The 12419-nt window shown below is 42.1% G+C and overlaps 1 protein-coding gene across 6 annotated transcripts in view; it reads left to right on the plus strand.

The window, feature by feature from the left end:
* LOC149152008 (propionyl-CoA carboxylase) overlaps window positions 1-12419 on the plus strand; it is a 522038-nt gene that overhangs the window by 242290 nt on the left and 267329 nt on the right. For all 6 annotated transcript variants that reach the window (XM_089439612.1, XM_089439615.1, XM_089439611.1 and 3 more), the window contains 2 exons: window positions 8506-8696; window positions 8954-9070. In XM_089439612.1, coding sequence (XP_089295738.1) covers window positions 8506-8696; window positions 8954-9070 — 308 coding nt within the window. The remainder of the gene's footprint in view (window positions 1-8505; window positions 8697-8953; window positions 9071-12419) is intronic.

Here is a 12419-nt window from a genome sequence, read left to right on the forward strand (position 1 = left end):
TGCTGAAGAAATCAAAGGAGTGATCAGAGTTGTAGCTGAGGGGCAGTGAATATAGACGTAGAGAGGCAGAGAGGGTACCGGGAGCATTAGCGCAGAAGCCGGGAGAGAGGGACGCAGAGCCAGCTAGAAGCCACGCAGAGCCAACTAAAGGCCACGTAGAGGCAGCTAGGAGCTGCGCAATGCCTAAGGAGAGCCAGCGTGGGTGACGTAGAGGCTCCAGAGGCATACACATAGCCTCCAGAGGCTGACGCAGGGCTAGTTGGGCTGATGCTAGGCCAGAGAGGCTGACACAGTCCCTAGAGGCAAACGTTGGGAGATTTTGTGGGGCAAATTGGAGCTGAGAGTTGTGGGATTGTTCATCTGGGGTTTTTAGCCAGAATATCTGTCTCCGACTGAGAGGTACTACTGCCAAGAGCATTCTTTGTTGGGTGAGCCATTTCCGGCACCCAGATTGTATTCTGAAACTGCTTAATAATAAAACCCTCAGATAGCTGCACCGGTTTTCTTGTGTTGGGTTTTTCCGGGGACATTAGTCCAAAAATAACAGTGTCACTTGTGTTCTTGTTTTTCCTTCAGTTGATGATCTGTATGTGTTGAGCATGTACTTGTATTTATTTTTAGTATCTACATGGTAAAGAACTTGTTAATTAACATAACAAGTAGGAAGAAATAAATCAGAAAGTACATGAAGGATTTCTAATAGTTAGACTTAGAAATTCCAACATGGTATCAGAGTGTGGTTGCAGATCACAGGATAACTGAGGGCATCAACCGAGCAGAGCAGCAACAATAGAAACAACTGTCTCGAGTGACAGAAGCTGTTCCTAGTGGAAAAGCAGCAAGGAAGGGGTCACGCAGTGCATGCGTCATCAGTTCGAGTCGGGAAGAGGATCAACACAGTGGCAGAGAGGAGCAGACCTGACCTACGCAGTGCCCGGTCACCTTTCTCGGTCAGGAAGGATTGGCGCTCGTGGCCAGGAGGTGCGTATTTTGCTGGGGCCATGATTGCGCAGAGCCTAAAGGCTCTAACCTTCAGTTTGTTGGGGCATAGGAGACTGTGGGTAAGTTGCAGAGTGAAGTTGGTGGGGTACTGTGGTCAGAACAATACCTAACAGGGCAAGACCAAGGAGGAGGGAGTTGCTGCCGAGGATTTCTAGCCAAGAAATCCGGATCAATGGTGCAGCTACACTAACGATCGGAGTGGGGGCATCTCGACATTGGCAAAGGGGTTTCCAGGAGGGAAATCGAGGCTCAGAGGGAGTCACACCAAGAACTTCCAGGAGGGAAGTAGAGAGACTCGGAAGAGTCGAAAGAGGAGCAATGAAATGGCAGTGAATGGGGTAAGAGATCAGGACAGACTGGACAGAGCCTCAATCTTCGTAGTCTGGAAGGCCAGGATCTTGTCTATTCTAGAGAGGAATCGTCTCAAGCAGTTCGCCTTGAACATGATAGCTATCCTAGTTGACCCAGCTGAGAACAAAAAGTACGAGGAGGCAATGGTGAGGTCCAAGAGCATCATCCTTGATGGGGTCAAGGACCATGTAGTACCACATATTGCGGAAAAGGACATGACAAATGCGATGTGGGAGGCCCTGACGAAATTGTATTAGCATACTTCCGTGCAGAGGAAGATGCTACTACAAAATCAGCTGGGGTCATACCAGATGCAGAAGGGAGAACAGATAGACACCTTCGTCGGTCAATTGAAGGAGATCTAGGATCAGCTGACTTCCATAGGGGCCACGCCGGATGAGGAGATGTTGGTGAGGACTGCATTGAACGTCGTCTCAGAGGATTGGGAGGTATTTGTCTAGAGCATACTGGGCAGGTCGAGCCTTCCAAATTGGGAGGAATTGTGGGCGACTCTTTGTCAAGAAGAGATCGGAAGGCTAACCAAGGTGGGAAGCATCGTTAAGGGGGTTAGAATCAAGGAGGAAAAGGAGGATGCTGCCCTAACATCTGAGGGAAAACAGGAGAAACGAAAGAAAAAGGACCTCTCCAAGGTCAAATGCTTCCACTGTGGGGAACTGGGTCACTATGCGAGCTAGTGTCCGAGGAAGAAAAGCAAGGGAGAGGCTTCTAAGACCAAGGTTGCGCCAGCAAGGGTGGAGAAAGAAGTGGAGACAAATGATGACTGTGCCATGAGTGCTCATGCGCCACTTGAGAGGAAGTGGGGAGACATCGAGATGTAGTCAGACGGACTACAAGCGATGAGGGGCAGGATCCTCGAGGTACCCAACCTCTTGGATTATACCTTGCTACAAGAGCCCCAAAAAGGAGTAGTAGGATTGGCGGATGTCGGTAGAGACGGATGTGGATGGAGCGACAGAGGGAGCTACAGTGCAAGAGTCCCAGGACAACGTGAAGCAACAGTGCATGATGCACAGAGTTGTTGCAGCAATGCAGAGGTCAAAGAGGGAGCACTTGTCGGTGACAGAGGGAGCTTCAGCATCAGGAGTGTTTCTAGCCAGATGGAGATGTCGGAGTTGGGAGATCAGTTACTTCTCAGTAACTGAGTTGCAGTGCAACAGTTAGCAGTGGCAGTGCTATGGGCAGCACGATGCAGCATGATGAGAGGGGTTACAGTGCAGATGCAGTGGTGGCAGGGCCATGGGCAGCAACACAGATGCAGAGGGAGTTGTCGTATAGATGCAGCAGTGGCAGTGGCAGTGCCATGGGTAGCAGTGCATGATTCAACAGTGCAAAGATGTTGGGCAGCAAGCCTAGCATCAACACAGGGACTGATGCAGGATGATCAGGGTGATGCTCAGTGAGGAGTATTACTAGAGCATAGTCCCCGCTAAGAGGGAGTGTTGATTTGGCTAGCATCGTATGTGCTCCAACCACAAAAATTGGTGGAGAGGCTAAAGCACATGAGATCTCCAATACCCAGAAATGGTTTGGGCAGAATCTAACCAGTTTGGGAGATACTAAAATAATTAATCTTTTTAATGAAGTTCCCAAGTCTAAACTTAGGGAAAATAAAATATTAATGTGAATTAATATAAAACTGAGTTAGAATGGTCCAAAAGTCATGGATCAAGCCAGATCTAATCTTAGCTGTTGATTAAGGACTTAATCTCGGTCATTGAATTGTCAACGAGAAAAGTATAAGAGGAGGCCCTAGGGTCGAAGAACACACTGAGTTGATTAAGAATTCGATTTTCTGGGGCAGGGCTTGCTGAGGAAATCGAAGGAGTGATCAGAGTTGCAGTTGAGGGGTAGTGAATACAGAAGCAGAGAGGTAGAAAGGGTATCAGGAGCATCAATGAAAAAGTCGGGAGAGAGGGACGCAAAGCTAGCTAGAGGCCACGTAGAGGCAGCCAGGAGCTGCGCAGTACCTGAGAAGAGCCAGCGTGGGTGACACAAAGGCTCCAGAGGCAGACGCAGAGCCTCCAGAGGCTGACGCAGGGCTAGTTGGGCTGATGTTGGACCAGAGAGGCTGACGTAGTCCCTAGAGGCAAACGTTGGGAGATTTTGTGGGGCAGATTGGAGCTGAGAGTTGTGGGATTGTTCATCCGGGGTTTTTAGCCGGAATATCTGTCTCCGACTGAGAGGTACTACTACCAAGAGCAATCTCTGTTGGGTGAGCCATTTTTGGCACCCAAATTGTATTCTGAAATTGCTTAATAATAAAACCCTTAGATAACTGAACCGGTTTTCCCGCATTGGGTTTTTCCGGGGACATTAGTCCAAAAATAACGGTGTCACTTGTGTTCTTGTTTTTTCCTTCAGTTGATGATCTGTATGTGTTGAGCATGTACTTGTATTTATTTTTAGTATTTACATGGTAAATAACTTGTTAATTAACATAACAAGTAGGAAGAAATAAATCATAAAGTACATGAAGGATTTCTAACAGTTAAACTTAGAAATTCCAACAATTCTGCCCCACAGAAACACCACAGCGCAGCTCCTTCAGCCCAACATCAACTTTGCTAGCCTCCGTGTCTGCCTACGCCAGCTTCTCGGCCTCTTGCGTCCTTTGCGCTATCCCTCTAAGCTTTTGTGTCAGCCCAGGCTGCCTTTGTGCTGTCTCTCCGACACTTTCTCTGTCTCTCTGCTATGTGTTCTCAGTCTCTTGCCGAACTACCCCTCATTGCAACAGATCACTAACTCGATTTCTCAACAAACCCTGCCCCAGAAAATCGAATTGACTGATCAATTTGGTGTATCTCCAACTGACCCTCAAGCCTCTTCTTATACTTTTCTTGTTGATGATTCAACAGCCGAGATTAAGTCCCTAATCAACGACTAAGATTAGATCTGGCTTGATCCTCATTATTTAGAACTTTCTCACCCATATTATATTAATACACATTAATATTTTAATTTTCCTAAGTTTAGACTTAGGATCTCATTAAAAATATTAATTATTTTAATATCTCTCCATCTGGGTGGAATTTCCCCAAACGATTTCTGGGTCTTGGAGATCTCATGTACCTTAGCCTCTCCACCAATTTTCATGGCTAGAGCACATCTGATGCTACCAAAAATCAACAAAACACTTGGTAGACTAAATAGAGATCACCTTTAGCAAGATCACCTTTTGGTTGTCAATGTTCTTTTCAATTGACCACATTCTTCAATTGCTCCTATGCCTGCAATTGCCCATCTTGTGCTCATTGTCTGTTTCATAGGCCGGGCTCCATGATAGCAATTCATATGCACAAAATCGAACAACTCAAAAGAATGTGCGTCGAACACCAAGATTCACGTAAGAGTAGGCACTCAGCTCTCAAGATCTAAGGATAGGCTTCGCTTCTAAGGATAAAATTTGGCCACCTGATATAGCAAACTCGACTTCTGAATTATGGGCAATAAGTAGCCTCCCAAATTGAAGAAAATCAGACTCTAATAGATCTCGTCCTTTCTGAAGCTGAACTCGTCCTTTAGGATTAATATCTCAACCCTCAATAAAAAATACAATGGCCTGGAAGATGATGACACTTGATATAGAATCTCGGCCTCCTTGGTCTAACGAAATTTGGTCCACCTTCAACCGAGCTTCGCCTTTCACTAGGGTATGTTCTTGGCCGCTTTTTGACAAACGCTGGAATGACCCTTAAGAAGTTGAGGAATTAGACAATGGGTCTCGATCTTAATGGTAGATAATCTTGGTCTTTATTAAAGCTCAGAAATTTGGTCTCTCGAGTGCTAATGATATCTGTTGAACATTCGTCCTCTAATCTGGATTGCTCAGCTTCAGTTTACCTTCCTATGTCGTGTCCCTTGAAGAGAATCTTGACCTTTTGAAATGAATTTTGATAGCTGAAGCTACTTGTCCAACAATAAAGATATTCGGCCTCCCAAAACTCGTTCTTTTGAATTAAAGGATGACTGCTTCAATACATGTGCTCAGTCTCGACATGGGAAAGCTTTCGACAAATACACTGCAAATAATACACAATCAAATAAACTCGTTCTCCTCAGAAGGATGTTCGACCTTTTTGGCCCCACAGAATATTATTTGCTCAATCACAAAGATGTTCAGCCCTTTGGCTTAATAATTTTGGCCCCACAAAACATTATTTGCTTTGGGCCATTAATAATATTTATCCCCACATTTCAGTTGAATAAATAGTTTGGCCAGATAATATTTTCTCTTCCTTAAAAATAATAAATTTACAAAAATGGTTGTCACAATGGCTTCTTCAATGATCACCTGCAGAACAATAAACTCCAGATTTTTTTTTTTTACAATAATAAGCCAACTAGGGTGGCTATAGAGAACCACCGAAATTTCCGAGATATGTACCTGGGGTGATTATGGAGGATCATTGAATACTAGTTTCTCTTAAACCCTCAATCTTACCCAAAGTTGATTTGAAATAAAACCTCAGGCTGGCAAGATGCACAACTTTGATACCAGTGTAATATCCCGAATACAAATTTCACGGAACATTGCTTCAAAAATTTGTTCTGTCAACTCGATAAATAATTTGCATAGATTGAGTTATAAAATTAACTACAAAAATGGAAATATAATCTACAATTGAAGAATAAACAAGATAAATATGCATAAGAGCTCAACCTTTTTTTATTAATATAAAATTAACACATACAATACTAGAAATTGCTGAGAGGATGGCCTCCCAAAAATATCTGCTACAAGCTATATTAGGCCTCTAAAACCACTGAACCGATGAGTACAACCTGTGAATTCTGAATGAATTCACCAAGGGAACCGATAGGTTCTCGCCCACTCTCACTAAATCACCCGAGGGTTTCCGTCCTGGGGCTACAAAAGCAGAGAACTAGGTTCTCCAAACCACACCAAAGACAATTACTCCAAATCAAAGATGTCCCAATTGATCTCCTTCTCTGCCTCCTTTTAAAGGCCCGATAGATAGATCTCAAATCTTCTAGAAGTATTTTATTTTATTATTATTCTAGAAGCTCTTCCTTGACTTCATCTTAAGTGACGTTTTGATTTTTCTAAGTCACTTTTGGCCTTTTCCCCTTAATTAATCCTTTTCCTTTTCAATTAAGTGATTAATTAAAGTCTCTTTTTAATCCTGGGAAAATGGTAAATAGCCCACCACATTTTCTCCAGCCACTGGAAGTCACTTGTCAGCATCTCATCCTCCAGATCTTCTCGTTTTGGTTCCAACGAGATATTACACTAAGGTGTTCTGTCAAATATTTCTCCCGGAATGTCACCTTAAGCTTAATTAATTAAGTTATGCTCAATAATAACCCCATTTTATGGGAATTATCAGAAAGCAACAAAACCAAAATCGCGCTGTGCGAAACTGCTCTTGATGATGAATATGCCAAGCAAATGCCGTTGAATCCCATAAAAATCCCTCAAAATGCCCTATGGACTCTTGATGATGTAATCTTGCTCTTGTGGCCTAGCCATCACATACCATGGAAATCCATCCTGGTTGTACTATAGAGGAAACTGAAAATGAGGACATTACATCTCGGGTTGCACCTTGTGGATTAGGGATCTTTTCATTGTGTGAGGTGGGGAGGTAACATTGACACAATTATTTCCAACCTCTTCGATATATTTTCTCACATGATGTTTGCGCTTTGCACTATTGTTACATTATATATCTTAATAATAAACTATTCTTATATATATATATCTCTATATATATATATATATATATATATATATATCTATATATATATATATATATATATATATATGATCTAAGTCACCTGACACGGGGATTCGGGATTCGTAGGATACGGGGATTTGAGTGTCGGATTCGGACACGTTGACCCCCCGAAACAGGACACGTAGGATTCGTTATATATTATTTTATTAATATATATATATATATATATTAAAAATTAGATATTTCTTACACAAATTCTCATTAATGATACAAATTCATTGATTTCAAACATAGATCTTCATCTAGATGTTAGTTTTACTATTTACAAAGTTAGTAACATTATAGCATAAACCCTCACAAACCTCATAAACCCTCATAAACCCTGCCTAAAACCTCCCTCATAAACCCTCACTTTTTTGGGATTCGAATCCCAAAATCAGGACACATTGTGTCCTAACGGGACATGACCAGGATTAGATGGTGTTCCGTTAGGACACGTGGTGTCCCATTTTTGGATTTGAATTCCCATCAAATCGTGTCGGATTCGTGGGATTCGGACACGTGGCCTATTTTGGATGAATCCAGTTTCATAGTATATGATTAATGATAATATTTTAATATACTATAGCCTCTATAGGCCTATTAGGGAAGTGAGCACATAGGGATTGTATAATAGTAATAACCCCTATGTTATAGCAATCCTCATGCTAATAACCCCTATGTTCCTTGTACTAATAACCATTGTAACCCTTAAGGTGGTCATGCTAATAACCCCTAGGGTCCTTGTGTCAATAATTCCTATATGCTCTTTTCCCCTTCTTAATCTCTGGAATAATGTTTGGATGTATGAATTAAGATTACTCATCCCATATGTAAGCATTTTGTGTTTGATGGCACATGGGATTGGTAATGAGCATGTAACGTGGCACATTCTTGTGCTCAACATTTGGACGTGATTACGGATCTTATGATGGCCAACATAGATCCAATTGGTTGCAATAGAGATCAATTTGATGAGCCATCGGGGCAGAGTTTTATTTTGTATGTTTTGGGGGAGGTGAAATGACTAAAATCTTGTAGTGCTACTTGTAATGCTACTTTTTTGAAGCAGATAATGTTCATTGGGTAAAATTTGCAGTGAGTAAGAAATTCATCACCATCTCAGTGATATCAAAAGCGTGATTTACACATTCATTTAGGTTATTTTGTAAATTTAACTGCTGCTATCTAGGATGGAATCTTGAAGGAAAATTTCATTATATTTCATTTTCCTCCTAATGCCTCGATATAAAGCTGTGAAAAACTTTATTCACTATCTTAGAGAGGATAGAAATCTATGGAAACATTGTTGGGCATGCCTTGCAACAATTTGTAGAAGAATATATTTGGACATTATAAACCTGATTAATTTCATATGGTTATACTTCTGCAGCTGATCAACATCGGGAGTTTTCTTTTCAGCAGCTTCTTGATGTATCTCTTCCATTTGCAAACGTAAGCTTTGATGGAGAAGTCTATTTGGCCAAAGCTGAGAACAGTGGAGGAGAAATCAGTTTTAGAACTTGTGCTCAACAACTTCTTTACGAGCTTGGAGATCCTAGTGCATATATAACTCCTGATGTTGTAAGGGTTTTTACTTGATATTACTTTTTCATATTACATGCTTCTGTTACTTAACCATAGGCTAATGCTCGGCTTATGCCTAAGATCTTATCTCTGGAACCTTGCCAAGGGGAAGATTCACATGTAAATTGAATGTTGGTGAGGTATATGTTGGCCACTGTTATAAAGAATTTAGGTCTTAAGTGATCATATGCCAATACATTACCAAATTTTTTTCAAATGGGTTCAATAAATATAACCTTTTTTTTGTGCTGTAGGTAGTAAATTTTCAAAATGTATCATTTCTCCCTTTGTCTAAAGATATGGTTTTTGCCAAAGGAGCAGAACCAAGCATTCAAAAACGTCCTGAGACACTTCTTCAGTTGGTGCCAAAGGTGAGTTGAACTCTTCTAATATCAATAGAAGAAAATTAGAATTAGTTAGATCCTGTACTTTTTATTGTTTATATTGAACATAAAGTTATATCAGCGTCAATGAAAACCTGGACTTGGTCCCTTTTTGCATTAATGAATTTCTGACCTTAACCAATATTTTTTATCTTTAGGTGACAACTCATTAGTATTTTTATGGGAGAATAAAATTTGAAGTAGACATGTTTTCACATTTATCTGTCAAAATGTTATGGTACTTCGTAAATAAGGTAATTTCAATAAGCTGATAAATTGGTAATACACATGTAATTTGTTTGTGTAACTTCTGATTTCCTAAAACAAAATTTGTATACCGTTTACCCTAAGTACAGCTAGATTACATTAGCAATGAAATGAATTGAATCTATCTTACTGTTCATATTGTTATAAATATTGAGAGGGGATGTGAATCGGTATTTAGCTCTTTTTAACAATTTAATCATAACATGTAAACATTAAACAATTAATGAACACCATTCAACAATGCACAACATCAAAGATAGTACATGAGATTTTTTTAGGTGGAAATCCTTCCAAGAGATAAATCACCGAACGCTTTTAGTATAAGTTTAAGGATTACATCAACAAGAAGCTCCAACTTCCAAGATTCTCCAACAACTTCTGGAAGGAGGCTCCAATCCCTTGATTTATCAACTCCAACTGAAAGGATGCTCCAACATCCTGATTTACCAGCTCCAACTCCCTGGTTTTATCAGCTCCAACTAAAAGGATGCTACAACACCCTAATTTACCAGCTTCAACTGAAAGGACACTCCAGTGCCCTGCAAGCTCCAACTTGTCATAGCACCACCTTGTAGCCTTGAAGCGTTCTCAGGCTCCAACCTGAAGGAGACTCTAATCTCCGCCTTGCAATACCCTGCGACCCTTCTCAGCAAGCCACCACTTGCCTTGAAGGTGTTGATTTGTGGTAGCATCAGATGTGCTCTAGCCATGAAATTTGGTGGAGAGGCTAAGGCACATAAGATCTCCAAGATCCAGAAATGGTTTGGGGAAATTCCACCCAGTTGGAGAGATATTAAAATAATTAATATTTTTAATGGGGTTCTTAACTCTAAACTTAGGAAAATTAAAATATTAATGGGTATTAATATAAAACTGGGTGAGAATGTTCTAAATGACATGGATCAAGCCAAATCTAATTTTAGTTGTTGATTAGGGACTTAATCACGGCCGTTGAAGACTCAACGGGAAAAGTATAAGAGGAGGCTTGAGGGTCAGTGGGAGATACACCAAAATTGATCAGTTAGTTCAATTTTCTGGAGCGGGGTTTTGCTGAGAGAATCGAGCTAGTGATCTGTTGCAACGAGGGGCAGTTTGACACGAGACCGAGAATACATAGCAGAGAGGCATAGATAGTGCTAGAGAGACAGTGCAGATCCTGGAGAGGCTGACGCAGAGGCAATTGAGTGCTACGCAGAGGCAGCTGGGAACTACGAAGAAGATGAAGAGGCCAGTGTGGGTGACGCAGAGGGTCAGAGAGTTGAAGCAAAGGCTTCAGTAGCTGCGCAGAGGCTAATAGAGTTGACGTAGGGCCAAGAGGCAACGTTGAAAGAATATTCGTGGGGCAGACTGAGTGCTGGTGAGCCAGGAAGGGTGATGCAGTCCCTGCAGAGTGACGTAGAGCAGTAGAAGCTGCCATAGTTGCTGTGGGATCGTTCACCCTGTGATTGATCAACCAGAATATCTATCTCTGAGGAGAGGTGCTACTGCCGAGGGCATTCTCTGTTGGGTGAGCCTTTTTTGGCACCCTAGTTGTATTCAGAAATTGCATAATAATAAAACCCTCATATCTGTTGCACCGGTTTTCCCGCATTGGGTTTTTCCGGGGACGATTGTTCAAAAATAACGGTGTCCCTTGTGTGTTTTTCTCAGTTATTTCAGTTGATGATCTGTATATAAGTTAAGGCTGCATTTGTATTTATTTCAGTATTTATATTTATAAATAACTTGTTAATGGAATAAACAAGTAGGAGAAATTAAACCAGATAATGCAGTAGGGATTTATAACGTGTCAGACTTAGAAATTCCAACATGGTATCAAATCGTTGCAAATCACAGGAGGACTAAAGGCACCAACAATAATCTGAAGAATTTGCAGTAGTAGCAGTTGTCTCGAGAGACAACGTTGTTCCAAAGTAGAAGCAGCAGAGAAGAAGTGACGCAAAGGGCCTACGTCATCTTTTCGAGCCAGGAGGAGGGTAAGCGCAGAGGCAGAGGGGCAGATCAGACCTACACAGTGCCTGATCATCTTTCTCAGCCAAGAAGGATTGACGCTGTGGCCAGGAGGAGCAGATTTTGTTGTTGTTGGGATTGCGCAGAGCCTGAAAGGCTCGGTTTCTTTAGTTGCTAGGGGTTGGGGAGTTGTGGCCAGATTGTGATTGAGAAGCTGGTGGGGTGTTGTTTCCGTTGGTGCATAACAGTACCTAAGGGGACAGAACCAAGGTAGAGGGAGTCGCTACCTTGACGGATTTCTAGCCAAGAAATCCAGATCCGAGTTGTAGTTGCAAGGATGATTGGAGAGGAGCGGTTCAACATTTGGCGGGAGGGTTTCCAACAGGGAAATCATGACTTAGAGGGAGTCTAGAAGAGGAGCTGAAATGGCAGTGAACGGACTAAGGGATCAGGACAGGTTGGACGGGGTTTCCAACTTTGTCGTCTGGAAGGCCATGCTCTTGGCAATCCTGGATTGACATTGCATCAAGGACTTTGCCTTGAGAACCGTGGCTATCCCAGTCGACCCAGCTGAAAATGAGAAATATGAGGATATAATGGCGAGGGCGAAGTGCATGATCCGTGATGGGGTCAAAGATCATGTCGTACCACATATTGCTGAAAAGAACACAACAAAGGAGATGCAGGATACTTTGAGGACCTTGTATCAGGGCATTTCCGTGCAACGGAAGATGCTATTGGAGAATCAACTGTGGTTGTATCAGATGCAGAAGGGAGAACAGATAGATTCGTTCCTCCTCAGATTACAAGAGATTCGTGACCAACTTACTTCCATAGGGTCTACACCGGATCCTGAGTTCATGGTGAGGACCGCCCTGAATGCAGTCTCTGAGGAGTGGGAGACATTTGTCCAAGGCATTTTGGGCAGAGCTACTCTTCCAGGATGGGAGGAGATGTGGGCAGCTCTTCGCCAAGAAGAGATCAGGAGGTTGATGAAGGCGGGGAGTAATGGCAAGGGAAGTCGAATCAAGAAAGAGGAGGAGGAGGATGCGGCTCTAGCATCTGTGGGACAGCAAGGGAAGAGGAAGAAGAAGGATATCTCCAAGGTGAAGTGCTTCCA

This window comes from Pinus tabuliformis, chromosome 9, assembly GCF_031772625.1.
Source record: "Pinus tabuliformis cultivar Carrire ecotype Pingquan chromosome 9, CPIR1, whole genome shotgun sequence".
NCBI lineage: Eukaryota > Viridiplantae > Streptophyta > Pinopsida > Pinales > Pinaceae > Pinus > Pinus tabuliformis.